The 21,353-nt window shown below is 46.9% G+C and overlaps 1 protein-coding gene across 16 annotated transcripts in view; it reads right to left on the bottom strand.

Annotated features, from left to right (window-relative positions):
- RNF213 (ring finger protein 213) overlaps positions 1–21,353 on the bottom strand; it is a 116,186-nt gene that overhangs the window by 2,279 nt on the left and 92,554 nt on the right. For 13 of the 16 annotated variants that reach the window (XM_070483783.1, XM_044746101.2, XM_014863897.3 and 10 more), the window contains 21 exons: positions 18,511–18,622; positions 17,514–17,727; positions 17,088–17,278; positions 15,631–15,753; positions 14,697–14,807; positions 14,018–14,260; positions 13,596–13,677; positions 12,773–12,807; positions 11,348–11,442; positions 10,050–10,209; positions 9,281–9,461; positions 7,448–7,539; positions 6,601–6,852; positions 5,350–5,482; positions 4,914–4,997; positions 4,341–4,521; positions 3,881–4,082; positions 2,624–2,701; positions 1,869–2,063; positions 1,307–1,396; positions 1,037–1,215 (listed from right to left, as the gene is read on the bottom strand). In XM_070483783.1, the coding sequence (XP_070339884.1) occupies positions 1,037–1,215; positions 1,307–1,396; positions 1,869–2,063; positions 2,624–2,701; positions 3,881–4,082; positions 4,341–4,521; positions 4,914–4,997; positions 5,350–5,482; positions 6,601–6,852; positions 7,448–7,539; positions 9,281–9,461; positions 10,050–10,209; positions 11,348–11,442; positions 12,773–12,807; positions 13,596–13,677; positions 14,018–14,260; positions 14,697–14,807; positions 15,631–15,753; positions 17,088–17,278; positions 17,514–17,727; positions 18,511–18,622 (3,033 nt within the window). Of the gene's footprint in view, positions 1–1,036; positions 1,216–1,306; positions 1,397–1,868; positions 2,064–2,623; positions 2,702–3,880; positions 4,083–4,340; positions 4,522–4,913; positions 4,998–5,349; positions 5,483–6,600; positions 6,853–7,447; positions 7,540–9,280; positions 9,462–10,049; positions 10,210–11,343; positions 11,443–12,772; positions 12,808–13,595; positions 13,678–14,017; positions 14,261–14,696; positions 14,808–15,630; positions 15,754–17,087; positions 17,279–17,513; positions 17,728–18,510; positions 18,623–21,102; positions 21,243–21,353 lie in introns of those variants that run through there. The other 3 variants (XM_070483787.1, XM_070483788.1, XR_006512929.2) reach the window with 2 other exon arrangements.

Here is a 21,353-nt window from a genome sequence, read left to right as displayed (position 1 = left end):
TTCCCACACAGTGAGACAGAGACCCCACAGAATGGAGCTGACCTGGGTCAGGCCCAGTCAGATGACTAGCTCTCTAGTAATAGATCTGCTGTATAAAGACAAAGCCTCGCCATTCAAAAAGGCTTGTGTTCCATTTATGTTTTGTATTAACAAAGACCAGAAGTTCTCTAGGAAAGGGATCTTTTTTCTTTACACGAAAAGTCCATAAGACTTGTGGAAAGGTCAAAGAATACACATGTATATAGGTATGTGCCATATAGCATAATGGAAGAAAAGAGCAAATATGAAGTGTATTGGTGAGGAAAACTGGAGTTCAACTATCTATTTAGAAAAACAGTAAAGTTAAATCCCTACCTTACACAACACCTAAAAATAAACTGGTTAACAAAACAAACATCCAATATAAACTATAAAGGAACAAGAAGACCTGGGAGGAGGGGCCAGCACGGTGGTGCAGCTGTTAAGTTCGCACGTTCCGCATTGGTGGCCCGGGTTTGCCGGTTCGGATCCCGGGTGCGGACATGGCACCGCTTGGCAAGCCATGCTGTGGCAGGCGTCCCACATATAAAGTAGAGGAAGATGGGCACGGATGTTAGCTCAGGGTGGCCCCGGGGCCGAGTGGTTAAGTTTGTGCACTCCACTTCAGTGGCCCAGAGTTTCGCCGGTTTGGATCCTGGGCACGGACATGGCACCTGCTCGTTAGGCCATGCTGAGGCGGCGTCCCACATGCCACAACTAGAAGGACCCACAACTGAAAATATACAACTATGTACTAGGAGGATTGGGGGAGAAAAAGCAGGGAAAAAAAAAAGAAGATTGGCAACGGTTGTTAGCTCAGGTGCCAATCTTTAAAAAAAAAAATCCAATAGAGGTTAAAACCCAAAAAGCAAGTCCTCAGGTGCCGTGGTAATGGTCAGACAGCAGAAAACAGAATTCTGCGGTAAGATAAGAGTTGTTTTCCTGTCTAGGGAGGGTCACAGGAGCTGTGGCAGAACCTTCTGTGTGTGCCTGGCCCAACAGGCATGTAAATCCATACCTCCAGTCGGGGTTAAAATCCTGCTCGGTGTGGGGGTTCTTCAGTTTCAAGATTATCATTTCATGAAGCTCTAGGAGAAAGGCATCTAGGCTGATCTGATTCAGGAAAGTGCTGAGGAGCTTAGCATCCCCTGGGCTGAGATCGACTTTGTACTTTGAACTGATTTCCCCAAATGGCTCCTAAAATGAAATACGAACAAACGAGACAGGGAAGCCTGGGATGAGAGTGCAGCTCGCTTACTGTGGGTGGAGGGGAAGGGGCCACGCTTACTTTCTTCAGGTGCAGCAGCTGTTCAGACTTGTGAGCAGAGAGGAGCTGCCAGAGGGCGATGATGTGTCTTAACTGACATCTGTGTAAGTCCTGGAAGAGGAAGAGAATTCCTGCCTAGGAGCGCGTCTGAGATCTGCCCACGCAGGCGCTGGTTTCACTCCCGCCCTGGACCAATTCTGTTTCCCTCATTATGAAGGCCATCTCTGTTCCACGCTCTAATCCACCTGCCTCATCTTTAAAACATCTCTGAAATCCTCTCCCTCCTGCAGCATCTGAGTCCATTAACATCATGCAGCTGGCCGCTGGCCGATGTCCTCCAGTCCTATCTGTGGCACACTGTCCCGATTCTTACGTTCTGAGTACCTCTCTGTCTTTACTGCCCGACTGTGTTCTATTTACACTGTGGACTGGCTGGGTGAGGGGTTGCTCTTGCCTCCCCCTCCTCTTCAGAGGCTGCCTAGATTGGTCCTCCCCGAGTGGTAGTGTTCCTAGTTGGAGTGGGGCGACGAAGGTGCAGGACAATGCTGATCCCCTCTGAAGAGGGGCCTAACAGAAGACCCACCTGTAGAGCCACCGCTGTCTGCTCACTCATTCGCAGCATGTCTTGGATATACACATTCAGGGACATGTTCGGATCGCCGCCAGCCGTGCTCAGAAACCTCAAAGTGACTTCTATAACAGACAGAGCTTCACAGGCATTGCTGTAGGACTGCAGCTGTCCAGTGATGGCGCTGACGGCCGAGTTGGGGAGGGGGTTCTAGGAAATCAAAGGCAGGACAGGAGTCCATGGGTGGGGCTTCCTGTACATCGCTACCTGGTAAGAGCACTGACCTTCTTCACTGCCAAGGCCACAAGATGGGACGAACTCTCTAGGAACAACTGTTAACATGCCGTGCTTCCTAAGCGTCAGCGGTATTCCAGACGCTTTATGGAAATAGGTATGACCTCACTGAATCCTCAGAACAACTTTGTGAAGATGCATATGGGCACACGTGTATGTGCACGCACAGGAATCAAAAGAGCAGGAACAAATAAGTCCTCTGGACCTTTTGCCTCAGCACACCCGGTAATGACATGATTGCTAAGAAACTAACACCACAAGATTTCAATCTGTTTATACTCAACCCGAAAACTTTTGCTGACTTGTTGTCCTGTTTGCCCTTTGGAAGGAGCACTGAGATCAGGGAATTTAGCGAGGCCACTGAAACTCTGGTGCTCACAGCAAGTGCCTGGAGTGAAGGTGCAACAGTCCAGATACAGATGAGAGACTCTAAGAAGAGAAAGCCCTGTGCAGATGAGAAGGTTTATCATGATCACCTGTGGCATTTTGTTCCTGATGCCCATAAAGAGATGTTCGTAGTTCCAGTCACGTCTGTATACCAGAGTGGGTATTCCCTAAATCAAGAAAGAAAAAAAGTCTTTGCTAACTGAATCCATTGTGGAAGTTTCTATCAGATGACAAGGATACTCTTGAGCAGTAACTCAAGCGTAGTACCATGCTGTTCAGTGCATCACCCGGCAAAGCACGCAGCTCTCTGTTGCCATGTGATGTCCACGTTCAAACAGTCTATAGGAACAGTAACACAACAAGGAACCAGCCTAGCCTGGGTGGCCAGGCAGATCCTGTCACGAAGGATACTGTAGGCTTGCAGACCGCCAGGGAAACAGGTATGTGAGGACCACCCAGTTGTGCATTCAAACTACTATTGAGCACAGACAATGAAGAAGGCAGTCACGCTGCTAGACAACAGGGATAGCAGAATGAATTAGAAACAGCCTCAGGGTCAAACAGTTCACAGCCCAACCACAGGCAGGGAGGGAGAATAAATACCCCCAAGTACAATATCTTTGACGGGACCTGGAAGGAACCAGGAGAGCCCAGGTGAAAGAACACAGAGGAGAGTGCATGATGTGTTCAAGGGAGGGAGCATGATCTGGTGCCTGAGGTCACAGGACCCACTGCAGTGAGAAGTGAGCTAAGTGGCTGGAGACAGGGCTGGGGCAAGGCCACAGGGAGCGTTGGCTTTATCCCTCGTGCAGTGGGATGCTGGTCGACGCTGTCCAAGAGCGAGTGATGGGGTCAGACCTGATTTCAGAACTACGGACTGAAGAAACCAGAGGCAGGGACCAGTTGGGAGCTAGGGCAGTTGTGGAACTTAAGGACAGATGGTGTGAACTAAAGCAGTGGTCTGTGGTAGTTAAATAGGGGACACCCAAGGGTACCAGAGGACAGCTTGTGTGTGGAGACTAAAGGAGAAGGGAGAAAAGATGACTGAGGGTTTCTTGGGTAGCTGGTGGTGCTGTAAACTGTGGTAGAGAATCGGGACAATGAGTCCATTAAGACTTGAAGACAGCCATGCAGTACCGAGGTGCGGAGGCTGATGCACAGGAGCTGAGGAGAGTCTCTGCCCAGAGATGCAGCTGGGAGCAGTGGTCCCAGACCTTGGCAGTGTGAATGACACGGTCCAGACGGTCACTCCTCACTCCGAAACCACTGTGATCAAAGCCACACCCAGGGCCACTTTTGCAAAACAGACATGCCAACCAAATAAACACCAGCGGGGTCAGCCTTACCTTGAGAGTCAGCCTGGGTTTGCCCTGGAGGAACCGACTGGTGATCTGGCGCTGGATCTTCTCCAGGTCGAACTCCTGCAAGGTCTCTCCGCCCTGCTCCACAGTATACTGGCAGCTGGAGAGAATCAGCGGAGTCAGGTCTCGCTCCACTTCGTAACTGATGACATGCAGGTCAGTGACCTCAGAGGCATCAACGGAATAGCTGAGGGACATAAAGATGCAGCACTCAGTGTCCAGCCCAGAGCTTGCGGCCTGGTTTATATGGAGCCAGTTCCTATTTGACGTCCCTGCAGTCTGAGTAGATCTGAACACCTGAGAGCGTGGCTGAAGGAGTGTCTGTTAGAGAAGGAGCTGGAATCTGGCTTGTGTCTCCTCATGGGCCTGGGACCTTGCTTGTATCACCTCAGAAATGACTTCCCGAGCTGAAAGGGCACCACCTCCTGTGGGCTTGTGCGCTCACCTGTTGTCTTCCTTGGAGAACTTCTCCACTGTGTAGACAATTTCATTGTGCAGGTTAATCAAGTAGCTGACTAAGGCGGTGGAACAGAGGCCCTGGCCCCGGCGACGCGGCAGAATGACCTCGAAATCGGTGTCCAGATCTAGGTCAGTGCTGCAGTAGGCTTTAGGGAGCTTGATTTCACCTTTAAACGACAGGGTTATTCTTAAGCAGCGAGGCACTCATCTCCATGCTGTTTCTTTCACAACATTAAGACCAGGGAGCCAACCACAGCGGTGGGGAGGAGCAGAGGTCGGCTCAGCCAAACAGAGCTAGGAACCAGCTTAAGGGTTGCCAGGATCTTAAGACCCTGCCTCAGATCTCTCTTATATCCCAACAAGCTTCAAGTGTTCTCCACTCCTTTTTTATTCCACATTTATAGATTCAAGAGGACCGAGGGTTTATTTATCCCAGACACCTCCACCAAAAGATTCTTAGATCCCGCATTCAGCGCACATAGCATGGTGCATGCAATAGCAGGGGCAGTCGGTTAGGATGGAGAGAAGCAGCTTTCAGAACAGAGACTATGACACTTACCATTGGTCTCAAGTGACCTCCTGAGCTTGTTCCATGTGGACAGAAAGACAGTGATTCTGTTCTGGAATAACTGCTTCAACCCATCTGTCAGACAGAAGGCTTTTCAAGAACTGTATGATAACACCTCCCACTCCAGGTCAGACCGACAGTTACGTGCTCTTTGCAAAGAACCCGAGTTGGCACCTTCACATATTCACAACCTGTTCCAACTGCCATCTAAGCACTAAAGCCGAGTTTGAGGAGCGAGAGAGGGAGGCGCCTTCGGCTCTAGCAAAGCCTCTAATGTGTGTTTGGGATTCCTGGCACCACTGGCTTCACGCTCAAAGCTCAGGGTGCAGAGCACCCACCCCTGACTGCGCCCGCCCCCCGACAGGAGTGATCCTCTCGAATCATCAGACACAGAAAGTCCTGGTCTCTGATGAGAGCCGAGTCATACCTGCATCGTGACTTCCAATAAAACCTCGGATGGAGTTGTATTCAACTTCGGAAACATTCTGGAATCGTTTCACTAGATCTCTTTGCAGCGCCAAGATCTCAGGCAAGAATTTCACCAGTCTCAGTTCTGCTTCCTGGAGAAGGGAAGACCACTCAGTGACACTCTTTAATTTACCTAGAAAATGTTATTGGGGAAACAGACTTTGAGGCTGGCTCAGGACCTGTATTTAGAGTTTAATCTGGTCACTGTGCCATTTTATATGATGACACATCACGGTACTTGAAAATGGGGAAAAGGCTAGACCATCCTTTCAGCAAGTACCTATTGCCTGCCTGCAATATGTTTAGCCACTGTTCTATACCCTAGGGATGGAGGCATGAACTAGACAGAGTCTCTGCCCCCATGGGGCTGACACAGCAAATGTGATGAAGCTGATCAAGGAAATCACCCTCTTGGGCCCATGTGATGGGCTGGGTGTGGAGAGAACTGCTGAGAGCAGAAAGACCAAGAGTTCAGGCAATGAAGCTTGGCGTTATCCTGGGTGTCGTTCTGAAGACCTAGGACCTAAGCACCTTCCATGTGATGGAACTATGCACCTTAGCAAGAGATCACAGTATCACCATGAAGTCCTCCCTACTGTGAATCCATTTTCTTTAACTGACCAACAGAAATTTCTGAATCATCCTACTTCTTGCCAGACTGCAAATACTGGTCCACAGAGGAAAATGATTAGAAAATCTATTGTAGAAAATAAAAGTTCAAATGGATTAAAGTTAGACACAGTGTGTATTTCTGGTTCTAACCGACAGTCTGGACTGCTCCCCGACCCTCCACTCCCACCACCACCACTGCTCGCTCACTCGCCCTTCTTCAGGCTGAGCCCGAAGGGTTCACTGACGCCCAAGTGCTCCAGGCACTGGGGGATGAAGATGAATGGATATGGCCAGGAAAGGTTTTTATTCTACTCCTTCCTGTTGACTGACTGGGGAGATCCTCCCTGGGGCCCTCAAGTTCTTTACAGATTCCTGCTAATTCCAACTCATCTGTGACTTTATGCCTCAAATGACCTGCACAGTTTGATGTGTATGAAGATCTTTACTCTCTCCCTGAGCCTTCTGCTACAGACACTCTAAAGCACAGAAGCAGTCTGTTAGATGTCCTGTCTTTACGAACAATCAGACCAAATCAGAGCCGGGGCCTTCAGGTCCGCAGGGGACATCCAGGCAGGCGGTCACGGTGAGGTGGCCTTACCTTCTGGAGGAACTTCCAGAGGATGGGCACTGTTTCTTTGCCGTTTTTCTGCTCCACGATGTGCTGGAGGTACTCAACGCTGACTCTTTTCCTGCAGCTCCACATCTTGGAGCAGTGAACCATGCTATTCTGGGGCAGGTGGGGCAGGAAGGCCACCGGGTCACTGTATATAATTTTGGCCACAGGGTTGGAGCTGATCCGCTCATCTTGGCTGATTAGTGTATTCACAGTCAGGAGGGTTTTATCCAGATGCTAGGGGAAGAAAATGATACAGGATTCTGGACATACGGTAACTGCTAACAGACGGGGACTTTACCAGCAGGTGAATTAGGGAGGCTGCCCTCCTCATTTTAGCACGTTTGCTAACTTTTATCATAATTTGCATGCTCCTTGTTTGTAGGTTTATGTCTCCCCAAGAAGAATGAGACTCAGAGACCTCTATTTCATTCCCATTCTTTTACTTACTGACTTTTATTTCCTGATGGGCTCACTCTCAGAAATATCCTGATCTGACAGAGGAGAATTAACCTATGACTATTAATACATTTAGGTGGGCATCTACGTGACAGCTTATTTCTCTGCCTCTTGCTCTCACAATCTGCTGTAAGAAGGTATGGAGAGAAGGCCACTGCCTGCACTCTCTGGACTCCCCGACTGCCTCAGGAGGGGAGAGACTGGGGCACTGCGGGAGAGTGGGTGACCTGGGTGGAGAACGCCGAAATCTGAGGCTTAGCCCAAGGCTTCGACAACACCTCCTTAAGGGACACCGGCCAGGGCGCTCAGGAGAAACACCCGCCTGCACTCCCTCAGATGAAGTACTCAGCAGCTGTCGTCACGCGTCACTCACCTCTAGTTCAGGTAAAATAAGAGCCTCAACAAGCTTTTCCCAGTTGTTTCTCTTTTCTTTGGTTGACAATTCTGCATCAAAATTTAAGGGTCCTACAAAGAAAAATGTGTAGGTTACGCAAGGAGAAAAACCCACAGCAGTCTACAGACAGTAAACAGTAAACAAATATTCAGCTGAAATAATGCTCCTTGTCGGAGGGTATATCCTTCTCAGTTAACCTCAGTATTTTAAAATGGTTCCTGCTGCTACCGCCAACCCCTTGATCTTTGTGAAGCCTTTACTTCCATCTCCATGTGGCCCACTAAGTGTCATCTTAAAACCATTTTGAACAAAATTACCAAAAGGAGAGTACTTTGAGTCAGAAGCCTAGGAGCAAAATAACAGTGGCCAGTGCCACCATCAGCCGCATCAGCTGCTGCCACCTGAGCTCACACATGAAGCAGGACCCTGCAGACGCTTCTGCGGGACAAGGGGCTGTGGAAATGGCCAGCATGCTTCTAGAATTTGGTCATTTGCTCAGTATGATCCTGGGTGAGCTCCCCTAGTTTGAAATCACACTAGGACGAGAAGCTTAAAACAAAATCAGATTTTGCTAAATGGAAAAATATATACTGATGTTGGTTTCTGACAAAGTAGCAACTAGGTAAGAATGGATTTTCTGGTCCTGTGGCAGGACTTTTAATTGCTGCTATTATTATTTTAAATAACATTATCATTACAATGGTAATTTTAAAAGATTTTTGCAGATAAGCAAAAAGAATATAAAATCACTCAGTTCCACCACTCAGAGATCACTATTCTACTAAGGTGTCTTTCAGAACTTTCCTTTCTGTATGGATTCAAGTTTGTTTTTTTTTAAATTTTTTTTTTAAAAAATTTTATTTTTTTTCTTTTTCTCCCCAAAGCCCCCCGGTACGTAGTTGTATATTCTTCGTTGTGGGTCCTTCTAGTTGTGGCATGTGGGACACTGCCTCAGCGTGGTTTGATGAGCAGTGCCGTGTCCGCGCCCAGGATTCGAACCAACGAAACACTGGGCCGCCTACAGCGGAGCGCGTGAACTTAACCACTCGGCCACGGGGCCAGCCCCTGGATTCAAGTTTTTGTTTTTTTTTTTTTTAAGATTTTATTTTTCCTTTTTCTCCCCAAAGCCCCCCGGGACATATTTGTGTATTTTTAATTGTGGGTCCTTCTAGTTGTGGCATGTGGGATGCCGCCTCAGCATGGCTTGATGAGCAGTGCCATGTCCGCGCCCAGGATTCGAAATGGTGAAACCCTGGGCTGCCAAAGCAGAGTGCACAAACTTAACCACTCAGCCACGGGGCCAGCCCCCAGATTCAAATTTTTAAAATAGGAAAATTAGTTCAATGAACGTGACATGGTAAGTCAGCCTATGACTGTGATATTTTTAGGGAAAGCAGAAGCTTCACCCCAAAAACAGGACAGATGTCCAAGGAGAACATGTTCTGAGCGCTTACCAAACCTCAGTCTCTGATGGTGAGGATTCACTGACTCGCATCGCCTGTCTCGGACCATCCATGTTCCCACACGGGGTGAATTCCCTATGAGGCTGACCTGGAAACTGCCAAGCCTCCCCACGTACACACGCATTTCACACCTCTGTGCAAACGACCTCGAATACTGCAGGTCTTGACCCAGCAGGGGAACATGGAAAGGACAGAGCAGGCTCTTCCATCTGCAAGTACACTTCTTCCTGCTGCTCTGCCCGTGCCGTCACCTTCCACAAGCCATCCCTGATCTCCCTCTGGAGTGACCTGCTTTCTTTGCAACTACGCTCCATGACCCCTGCTGGCCCTGCCTCCCCCATTTCCTTACTCCGGCAGGAGAGGGGGCGCTGCTCCCTGAGAAGGCTGCACAGGACCAGGTGCACCACACTGGCCGTCTCATCGGCGCTCCTCCCCAGTGTCTTGGTTAGCTGCTCCAGGTCTCTCTCGACATGCTGCCACAGAAACCCTCTGGGATCCATCACTGCAGGCTTAATGATGTTGCTCAGAGCCTACGGGGGCAACGAGACAGAGGTCAAACAAGATCTTGTTTGTAGAGGAGATGCTGAGTTGAGTGGAGGCCACAAGGAGGGAAAAGCCAGCGGCCTGTCAGAAGACAGTCTCTAACATGAGTCACAGGAGTGCAGTTCCAACAGCAGAGGCCAAGTGAGAGGCCGGAAGTGATGGCCTTTGACACCGTCAGAGTGAAAGGAAGAATTCTCAAAGCCGAAACTTCTTGCTACCATGGTTAATTAGCTTAGAGGAAATGCAGTGTGCTCTTTCTTTCTTCCCTAGAGCTACAGCGAAGACATAGGCAAAGTCAAGATTCTGTCAGCTCTCTGCTCCCAGGTGCGGACCGAAGACATAGAGTTGTTCATTTAAAATGGATTTGCTATTGTCTGACGAGTAGTTCCCCCATAATAGCGGGAAAAATTAGGAGTTGTAAATTTTATATTACTTTGTGGATTAGGTAACAATGACATACTCAAAATCTACAGGAGGTGGCTAGGACTTTTTAGACTACAGGACTTATGTGAAAACACTAGAGCAGGTCATCACTCTTGTAACGAAATCCACAGTTTGGCAGCACCATGCTCTACCTGAGGACTCTGGGCAGCTCCCAAAAGCAGAGCCAAATGAGTGAGTAACCGGATGAGAAGGAAGGCCACTGGAGAAAGCTCTCGGTCAGATACCACCGCCTCGCCTCTGGGTGGTGGGTTTCCCAGCACGTGGCCAGTCTGAGTTCTGTCTATGCTGTTTCTGGAAAGGACAAGAGAAGACAACGTGAAGACGAAGACAATCATCTCTTCTCAGCTCTCAGGCACACTTGAGACTCCCAGGACCTGGAGACTAGTTTTGAAGAAACCAATGTTAAAAGTCTTTCTTATTCTACTAGGCCAAGACCACTTTCCTAAGAATCTTTTTCTTTATAGATTCACCTTTCTGGCTGACCAAAAGCCCACGGCATTCTCAGCGTGAAGTGGCTGAAGTAAGTGGCTATGCTATCCTTGGGCCATGTGTCAGGATGGGGTCTGGACCTGCTCCTTCCACTGAAACCAGCGTGGGGAGAGGGGCAGGCAGGCGGAAGATGGAGTTGGGAGAGTTGACATAGACATGGGGATGTGTGCACACTGTTCTCATTCTCCTGAGTCAGAAACCGGTACCCAAGGTCCAGCCAAGGATCCGTCTGACACCCAGACAGGAAGTGTAGAAGGACAGATATGTACAGTTGCAAAAATACTGGAGATTTTAGGACATTCTGATAATTTATGGAGACAACAGGTTAGAATATTTTAAATTGTGACTGCACTGGAATAGCCAGGATGTATGATGACCGGGAGAGGTCCCAGCTCTTATCTGAAGGAAACATTGATGACCACGCCTGTCTCATGAGCAAGTTTGGGATTATGAGACCAGATCTGTATCTGGATTCTGAAATATTTGATAAGATTGACCATGTCTCCCTCACTTTTCTGAAAAAAAGAGGAAGCTGAGAAAATTTATAAGTGAGATGGCATCTGCTCAGATAGACAAATGCACAGTCTTTGGTTTTGTAGACTTATTTGTCCCCCTGAATTAGGTCACCTGCTTATGTCAAGCACATTCTGCAGGGAGTGTGCCCAAGACCCAACTGGAAGACACCTGAATTAATATGTATTCATAACAATAAGTACTAATGTGTAGTCTGCTTTGTATTTAAAGCCAGTTAGCCAATGACAGATCAAACCCCTCACTGTCGTATGAATACAGGGACCTTGGCACTGATATCCAACGTGACACAGGTCCAAATATGATATAGTAATTGATACTACATTTAGTATCAGTTTATCAGCTGGAATAGAAACAGCCCCAAAGCCCATAGTTTGACTACTTAGAAAGGAAAGCCAATCTTACATACTGGATCATTTGGAATCCATCCTTTGGTCTGTGATTAATCCCTCCAATTGGAGCACCACAGTCAACACAGGAGCTCTGTTCCATTGGCATGCCACACTAGGATAAAGACAAATGGGACCTGAGCTCAGTTTTGGAGCCAGGATCATTTTATGCACAAATGCCATCCTGCAAATGAACACTTCCTTTCCACAGGTGGCAGTGGAGGCCACTAGGCTCGCTCATCTTAGTGGATGCACACTGCAGGTGGGGCTGCAGGAGCCGTGGGAGACAGGGTGGATGCTCCATGCAAATTTGGACTTTTTTTTTTAAACAGGAGAGACAATTTAAGTTTTATTCCCAAGTAGACACTTTATAGACAAATATATAAAACTCAGTCTTCCCTTTGCATGTCCATCACTGCTTTCCGTTCCCCATCTCTCACACTAGTCTCTAGTGTCAGGTGTTAGTCTCCAACACAAGGAATACCACAGTAGCTTCCAAACTGACTGCTTTCACTCCACGTGGGCTTTTTTTTTTTAAAAGAAAAGTAACCATATGATCTACTACTTCCAAAGGCTCATCTTTCAAAATCCGATTGTGTGCTTCTGTACACCGGGAATCACAGCCTGTAACAGACCAAACCAAACTCACATTCCCAGACCACAGAATTTCAGAGCTGGGAGCAGTTATCTTGGGAAGAATCTATTTCAGTCTCATTTCAGGGACAAGGAAGAGAGTGAAGCTCCAAAAGATGAAGGGTATATATCAGTTTTTTCCTCTACATCTCTTCCTTACTTTATTAAATAACATTTTTCAGTTCAATTCAACAGCCTGTTGCTGAGCAAGTACAGACGACACTATGAAGGGCTCTGCCTAGGTGCTTTGGGATTCAGAGATGGATAATACACAGGTTCCAAGGGCTTGCAAGCCAGGAGTCTTTTTCCTGTCCTTTGTCATCTAGGCCGCATCTCCTCTCTGGGCTAGTAATCCAGCCCACGCTCTACTCAACACTTTGCCATCATAAAAGACACGTGTCCCTGATCCCACACTGCAGTGGCCAGGAAGGATGGCTAGCAGTGGTTCCTAACCAGCAGAAGCGCTATCTCCCAGGGGACATTTGGCAATGTCTGGACATTTGTCGTTGTTACACTGGGGTAGATGGGGTGCTCCTGGCGTCAGGTGAGCTGAGGCCAGGGATGCTGAACGTCCTACAGTGCCCACAACAGCCCCGCAATAAAGAGTTATGTCCCCGGTGCTGAGGTTGAGAAACTCCGGCTGGAAACCCTTAGCACCATTTAGATGTTTAGTTGGACACCTAGAACCATCCTCAAAATGAGTCTGTGTTCTCCTAGAAGGTCAATACCCTCATTATCCTCATCCTCTATGCCCCCCTCTCCTCAGACCCAGAGGAACACACATTTTGAACCCCCCAAATACCAAGACTCACCTCTCCTACAGAGCACGGGTGACCGTTGGGACACGCTGTTAAAAGAACAGGACACACATTGGCTGGTGAGCTTTCTCCTAACCACCCACACTTAAAAGGGAAAGCTAGCTCTCTCCTCTCTGGCCTGACCAAAACATGACGTCGAGTAAACACCCCAAGCACGCTACCAGAAATCCTGAACTGCTCTGTTAGCTTAGTTATTAGTTATTTGACACATCCCAGGAACTCAGCAAATACGTGTTGTTGTTAGTGAAAAAAGTCTCTGGGTTTAATTGTACAAAGCCAAGAGAAACTGGATTACAAGCTCACACCAGGGATTACTTTTGGAGGCCGGGGGTATAGTATTTTATATCCCTCTACTCTCTTGGCTGGGTTTTTGTTTTTGTTTTTTGCCATGACTATGTTTTACAACAACTTTTAAAACTAGTTTAAAAAGATTACTTACTCAAGTCGTGGGTTATATTATTATGTTTCAAAAAAGAACTATCTTTGAGTCAAAAACTTCATTGGATTGTGAGCTGACCCTTGACTGAGCCTCTGATGTGGTTCCCAGTCCCCTTTCTCGCAAAGTGGCCTATTCCAGGGACGAGAGGTGCGTCCTTTCCCCAGGACTAAGAACGGAATGATTCGCATCATCTACAGTCAGCAAAGCGCCATTCCCTTCAAGCCATTTGTGTTCTGCAAAGGCACCAACAGCAGTAGGCAGGCACTCTGGGACCTTCAAGCACAAGCCACCTGGACCCCAACTCTAACCCAGTGTTTCCCGGGGCTTTAGGATGCTCTTCAAAGCTTGTGTGATTCCATCTAAGACACCAATACTTACTGTACCAGCGGACACCTTCCAGACCCCTCCAACCCCTAGCTTGAGCCAGCAAGTCTTCAGGCATTGTTGGAAGAAAAGCATTCTGAAAAACCAAAAAAACGGAGACAGCTTTAGAGAAGTGAGCATATGGGTTGACTGCTGTGTTCAGCAAGAGTCCTACAGTAAGAAAGTGAACTTGATTTTCCTTTTTCTTGCCCTCAAAAGCTCTCTAGGAAGGAAATAGGACAGCTCTCTGTAACAACAAAGAGTAGGGCAAGCTTTCACCATGACTCAGAGCTAAACGATCAAGTGAGACAGAGGAAGACAGAAGATCTAGAAAATAAACAGCTTCAGCAGTTTCCAAGGTACAGGATCGGGCTCTTTAGTGACAAATTCTTCAAGCGTTTGCTGTAAAAGCTGGTGTAGTCACACTCCAGTCTTACCGCCATGTTGGCTGGGGAGAAGGCCAAATTCTTTAGGGGTTCCAAGACTTTGTTTTGTCCACAGAGAAGGACGGTTGCAGCATGAATAGCTATTTCTGTCACTGTCCCTTCAAGGCCGCCGTCCCTGGAACCCGTCCTCAGGAGTGGAAGAGTATTGGTCACCAGGGATGTTGCAAAATGTCTGACATGAGGAGGAGAGAGGATCTTGCTTCCCTCGATGAACTTGTTCACAGCCTCACATTGCTGACAGGCAAAAACATTTTCAATATTAAAGTGCACCAGAGAAGAATATTATGTGAATCTAAAAGTTTGTTCTTATGTTAGTTATACATTTTGATACCAAATACATATGAATATCAAAGTAAATAAGGGTTAAATTATCACCATTTGAGGGGAAATTATCCAGAGAAGAGAATTCTCATCTATAAAAACAGCAACCACACTCCCAAGCACTCATTTTAATATTCTAGTTTGGTAAACGTTACCTTTTGTTCTTGACTTTAGTTTTAACCGTAATTCCAAAAGGTTTGGGTGAAACAGGAAGCAGTGCCTCCACATAAGGTTGAAAACCCTCATCCAAGATAAAAATTATGGGCATAATTCGTAACTTTTAGTTCTATTCAAAAAAGTCCCCCCAAATAAAAAGACTATGAACACGAGGCTGAACATTGATACTCACCTCTGGCTTAGGATGGAGGTTTGCATTCTGGGACCTGTACAAAATAGTGACCTCTCTATAAAGGGCTAAGAGTAAGTGAACTGCCTGTCGAGTTTCAGAGTTCCTGCAGGCCTGAAAAAGCAAGGATTTAAAGTAAGACTTTGAAAACTTATGCAGATGGATCTAAGGGCCAGAGTCCTGAGTGATTCGTGTGTGAACACAGAATGTGGGTCAGCCCTGCAGCCACGAGGAGGGGGAGGGAGCCTTTCTGAGACCCAGGATGCCTGGGACCCTGTATCTCAAGGACCATCTTCTGGCAAACAACTCTGAGACTACAAAGTTCATAGACTATTCTCACATTAAACTCAGTGAATACTTATCAGATGGCCTACGACAGAAGTACAGAACCACCACCTGTTCTCTTGCTGACTACTTCACTGGTCCTAGAAACTGCCTGAGCAGAGATAAGATGTTCTTGTTCCTCTTTTCCTGCCACTATGCCAGGGTAAACAGACTGAAAAAGGAAACGACACTAGAACACTTGAAAAACCCTGCATCTTTCGTAAAATAAATACACACGTCAGCACACAGAGGAATTATGAACATACATAGATAGGAATTTTGCTAATTGTGCCAACTCATCCAGCATCAGAGTAATCTCAGAAAAAGTGATATTTCAGCAGGGTCTCAAAGGACATGATGGAAATAAGCATCAAAAGGGAGCATCTCATGGCCTTGGCAGGCTGGCAAGACTAAGAAAATCTGTCAGCCCAGCTCCGCTGTGGCCCTCTTGTTTCACCCAGCTGTGCCAGTGGAGGCCAGGGGCATGACTTCTGACGCGTGTAGCATGTCATTCTGTGGGGCCTCTTCCAGCGCATCGTTTGACGTAAAGAAGGAAAGACACAGGCTCTGAGAGGTGCCATTTTGTCTAGAGAGGAGCCTGAGCCCGTCCTACCTTCAGAGCAGTCACAATAGCCAGGGGCTTGCACTCGAGGATGGTTTTGCCCATGGCATCGCGAACAGCCTTATATTCCTCACCATGCACCAGGTATCGATCCATCTGGCCTGGATGATCCTTCTGCAACCCCAGGAAGACAGGGTTAATCACAGTGCGGACGGTCGGGCGAAGGTTTCTTAGCAAAGAACTATCTTGACAGGTAAAGGAACCAGGTGATCGTTAGAGGTTTAAAGATGGCTGAATGGGGATCCTCTGGTCCGGCCCAAGTCATGACAGTCCAGTGCTTGTCTGGGAAGCACCTCCTCCTCACGAGATGAAGGGGGGCAGTGGATGAAAATCCTGGGCAGGAGGAGGCAGCGCTAACCTCGTAGCTGCTTTCTTCCTCCACTCAAAGCAGAGCCACAGGCCAGCTGACTTCAACTATGTCAACTCCAGGACCCGACTGGTACTTGGATTTTTAGTGCCATTTTTGCAACCCCAAGACAGTAAGAATTTCTTCACTTCTGAGCAGTAGTAAAGGACCACTGAGAGGCCCTGAAGCCAGAATTACTACAATTCTTTTTCTTCTTTTTCTTTTTGCTGAGGAAGATTTGCTCTGAGCTAACATCTATGCCAATCTTCCTCTTTTTGTATGTGAGCCACTGCTACAACATGGCCACTGACAGATGAGTGGTGTAGGTCTGCGCCCAGGAACTGAACCTGGGCTGCCAAAGCAGAGGATGCCGAACTTAACCACTAGGCCACCAGGGCTGGTCTTCCTACAATTCTTGTTGTTGAGGAAGATTAGCCCTGAGCTAACAGCTGCCGCCAATCCTCCACTTTTTGCTGAGGAACATTGGCCCTAGCTAACATCTGTGCCTATCTTCTTCTATTTTATATGTGGGACGCTGCCACAGCATGGCTTGATGAGCAGTGTGTAGGTTCATGCCTGGGATCCAAACCAGCAAACCCCAGGCTGCCAAAGCAGAGTGTGCAAACTTAACTGCTACACCACTGGGCCAGCCCCATTACTACAATTCTTTTATCCTTAGTTCTTGTTCTTTCCCATCTCTGCCTGCCAAGTATAAAAAGGACTTATTCTGCAAGCAGAATTACTTTTAATTTGCTGAAAGCAAAAGACAGAAATGTTCTCTTGCTTTCCCTGTGTCAAATCTGATCACGAGTGATCCCTAAGTAAGCTTTGCAGGTAGATGAGAAGCCAGAAACACACACATATTTTCCCTCTGGCAGGCTATGCAAACATCACAAGCTGGGTCAAATTAACTGAAGCAGACACCAAGGAGCAGACCAGATGCATGCGGAGCAGACCAGATGCATGCATTTTCCTCAGTGGGCATGGGAGGAGGCCAGGGTGGGAGGGACGGAGGAGCAGCAGTACTCATTGTTGGGGGGGGGCTGCTGTGCAGGAAGAGGGGTGATAGCACCTCAGGGTTGCCAGGGACAGTGCTTCTCACCTGCTGTGAGATGACTTCCTCGGGAAACACCCACTGGGCTGGATGGCCCTGTTTGGAGAGGCTCTGCACAAACTCCATGCCTTGTTGGCTGGTGAGCTTCCTCACCAGGTACACGCGGTACCAGTCATTCTTCACCTGGGTACAGAAGCGTTCGACCTGCCGCAGATAGCGTCGCTTCTCCTCAGCCATCTCTGCAAATCCAGTGAGAAAGGGGTGAGTGACTGAGGCCAAGAGTATTTGTCTAGGTGCAAAGCTAGTTAGAAAGCATGAGGCCCGCTCTTCAGGAATTCATGTAAAAAACTAATTAGAAGAAGAGACATGGTACAGACCAGTATTATTCTGAGAACTAGTTTCCCATACCGCCTGAATTTATAAATACTGGAGCCTCTTAGCCTGGGGTAAAGAAAGGGACGGATGAAGACCTGCCTGATCCTTCCTGAAGCTCAGAGAGGAAGTCAGACGCCCTGTCAAGACAGAGGCGGATCCTGGCCATCTCCTGCAGGTATTCAACTGAAGCCTCCTTAGCAGGTTTTCGGCCGCGTCTCCCTGCCAAGTAAGTCTCGAGGAAATGGCCTTCTTCTCTTAGGTATTTCGATTCCTCACTTACGGAGAAAGCACTATTCCTCTCATGTATTGAATCCTAGGGAACAAAGAATCAGAAAGAAAAGGATATTATTCTTTTAATATGCAAGTCCCCAACCTTCCAAAATTTCCACAGTGTGACTGTGGAGAATGAAAGAAGGATAAAGAATATTGTCGTAGGTCTCAGTGTCAATTTTTCCCCCTCGAGGAATATTTGCCCTGAGCTAACATCCGTGCCAATCTTCCTCTGTTTTTTAGTACGTGGACTGCCAAGCACAGTATGACTGCTAACAGAGTGAGCGCTGTAGGTCTGCACCTGGGAAACGCACCCAGGCAGCCGAAGCGGATCGTGCTGAACTTAACCACTGGGGCGTCAGGGATGGCCTCTCGGTGTGCATTTTTTGAATCATGTGAAGTAATATCCCTTTTTATTTTTGGGGCAAAGGAGGGGAAAAAGAAAACCTATGAGAAAAAAATTTTGTAAAATCTAATTTTATCATGTGCATTGCAAAATTTTTGGAAGTAACAAAAATATGAAGTGAATAAAAATTATAACTATTCATAGTTTCACCACCTGGAGATAAGCATTGTTAACTTTGGTGGTACGTTCTTCTAGGCTGGTTTTTTTTCCTTAGGCACACGCACATAAATGTCAATATATACAACTGCTGAGGACAGAAGCAATGCTTCTGAAACCTTTTTTTTCCTGCATGGAACAGAGCATCTGTTAATTTTACTGACTAAAATTATATTCTGTAAATTTTCAGGAACACTTTTCCCTTGCATAACCCGCGTGGTCCCAATAGTGTGTGAAAGAAATTGGAAGGGGCAGTCAGCCTACCTCCAGGCAGTTACTGAAGAGCAGGTACAGCTCAGTTTTATCTTCAGTTATAAACGGTTTCTTTTCTAACAGGGACAAGTAATCCTGAATATAACTTTTTACTTCATGGAAGCTATGGAATAGAAATATTATATCTGGTTATCTCAAGTCTGGAAACTCATCTTGCCAAAAAAAGAGAGAAAGGGTCTCTATCTATCTGTCTCCCCATCTCCCCATCTCCCCATCTCCCCATTCCTGTATGACACATATATACATACAAACACATGTAGACATAGTTTGTAACATGGTTTTTTGGAAAATATTTTAGAACAATATTGGAGGAATACAAAATTCCATATTTTAGACCAGCTGTTCTCAAACTTTTTGGTTTCAGAACTCCTTTACAGTCTTAAAAATTACTGAGAACCCCAAAGAGCTTTTATTTATGTGGGTTATATCTATGAGTATTGATGGCATTATAAATTAAAAGTGAAACACTTTGAAAACATTTATCAACTCATATAAAATAACAGTAAACCCATTACATGTTAAAATAAATAACATTTAAGAAAATAAACAATTTTCCAAAACAAAAAGTAATCGGGAAGAAGAGTGGCTCTGTTTCCATTCCTGCGCACCGCCTTAGCGCCCGGCTTAAGGGAAGCTAGCTGGATCCTTAAGTCTGCTTCTGCGTCCAGTCGGTCGCACTGCATTAAAGCGCATGAAGAAACCTGGTCTGACACACTAGGTAATTGGAAAAGGCAGAAATACGGTAATAGTCTTTTCAGATCACTGTGGATATTCCTCTTTGATATGACACCAAACCTTGATAAATGGTATTTCTAAAGGTTAGTTGCAATGTGCAATCTGTACCCATATCAATGAACTTTTCATAGCCAATTCTATTAAAATCAACTGGCCTGACACTTTAAATGGATTTTTTTGACTAATGCATGATTTTGTGACATCCAACTTTGGTCATTTGGAAAATACTGTTCACTGAACTATGCAGATCTTGCAAATGTTGACACATTTTTATTCTACAAGATATTTTTAAAAACCTCCTATTCATTAATATCACCATCTACGCCATCAAAAAGTCTTTAAGTATTAGACAGATGACAGGCTCACAGTGGTCGATACAAGTTTTCCAAAATTTTAATATTTGCTTAAAAGCTTGAATTTTTTCATTAGCAACAGACCCCTTCAGTTTCCTCCTTGATGTGACAGGTTCCCTTTGCTCTTTTTCAAGAACATGCCTGCCAAATGCCCAGGTCTGAGTAACTGGAGTTTGTCAGTCACTCTTCCAAGTACAAAGGGTATTTCCGTGAAAAAGCAGCTGGTTTAGCGCATAACTCAACAAGCGCGTGAGTGGTTCTCCGGTAGAGAACCCCCACCTTGGCAGGCGGCCCAAGCGTTGCATGTGTACTTCTCATTTTGAAAGAACATTAACAAGCCTTATCTTCAAGGGCGAAGATTTAGTAAAATTAATAATTTTTATAGCTTCATTAAGGACATTCTTAGATGAAACTGGCATTTTTTAAAATGACATGTGCGTGGCGGTGAAGAAACAATGTTTACTACTATGGTTCTTCATGGTAAGAAGCCAGCAGTTTTACCAGTCATTGTTTTAGAAACATCCCTGCAAATATTGACATGGTTAAAAAGGCAATCGGGCTGGCCCCGTGGCTGAGTGGCTAAGTTCGCGCGCTCCACTGCAGGTGGCCCAGTGTTTCGTTGGTTTGAATCCTGGGCACAGACATGGCACTGCTCATCAAACCACGCTGAGGCAGCATCCCACATGCCACAACTAGAAGGACTCACAACGAAGAATATATAACTATGTACCAGGGGGCTTTGGGGAGAAAAAAGTAAAATCTTTAAAAAATAAAAAAAAGGCAATCATATCTGAGTATTATTTTAAAAATAGTTTTGGGGCTGGCCCCATGGCCGAGTGGTTAAGTTCGTGCGCTCTGCTTCCACGGCCCAGGGTTTCACCGGTTCTGATCCTGGATGTGGACATGGCACCACTCGTCAGGCCATGCTGAGGCGGCGTCCCACGTACCACAACTAGAAGGACCCACAGCTAAAATATATGCAACTATCTACTGGGGGGATTTGGGGAGGAAAAGGAAAAATAAAATCTTTAAGAAAAAAAAGTTTTGACCTCAGGGGCTCCCCCAAAGGTCCACAGACTGACACTTTGAGACCAGCAATACTCGATCAATACAAGCACCACAGATGATACTATTTCGGGATGTTGCTGACATCCTATCTAAGCAAGGGAACACACAGACGGACCTCACCCTCAGCGGAGTGAGACAAGACCAAGAAGTGTGACTGATCTCCCTTCAAGTGTCCACAGGCAGCCAGGACTGTGGAAGCCCAGGTGGCGTGGGGCTGGGCCAGGGGCAGTGCTGAGCCGGCGGCTCGCCCCCTCTGTCGCACGGGCCTGCCTGGAGTGCTGATGTCTACCTTTCCACAAAGGATGCCTGAGTCCAGCCCAGCACAAACAAAAACACCCAAACTGCAAAAGTCAAGTACAGAAGCAGGTATTTCTCAACTCAGAGAACGACGATGTAGATTTTTTTTTTTTTCTTCAAAGATTGGCACCTGGGGGGCCGGCCCGGTGGCGCAGCGGTTAGGTTCGCACGTTCCGCTTCTCGGCGGCCCGGGGTTCGCTGGTTCGGATCCCGGGTGCGGACATGGCACAGCTTGGCAGCCATGCTGTGGTAGGCGACCCACGTATAAAACTAGAGGAAGATGGGCACGGATGTTAGCTCAGAGCCAGGCTTCCTCAGCAAAAAGAGGAGGACTGGCAGTAGTTAGCTGAGGGCTAATCTTCCTCCAAAACAAACAAACAA

This window comes from Equus asinus, chromosome 13 (assembly GCF_041296235.1).
Source record: "Equus asinus isolate D_3611 breed Donkey chromosome 13, EquAss-T2T_v2, whole genome shotgun sequence".
Taxonomy (NCBI): domain Eukaryota; kingdom Metazoa; phylum Chordata; class Mammalia; order Perissodactyla; family Equidae; genus Equus; species Equus asinus.
Note: the sequence above shows the minus strand (reverse complement) of the source record. Positions and strands in the feature narration are given on the sequence as shown.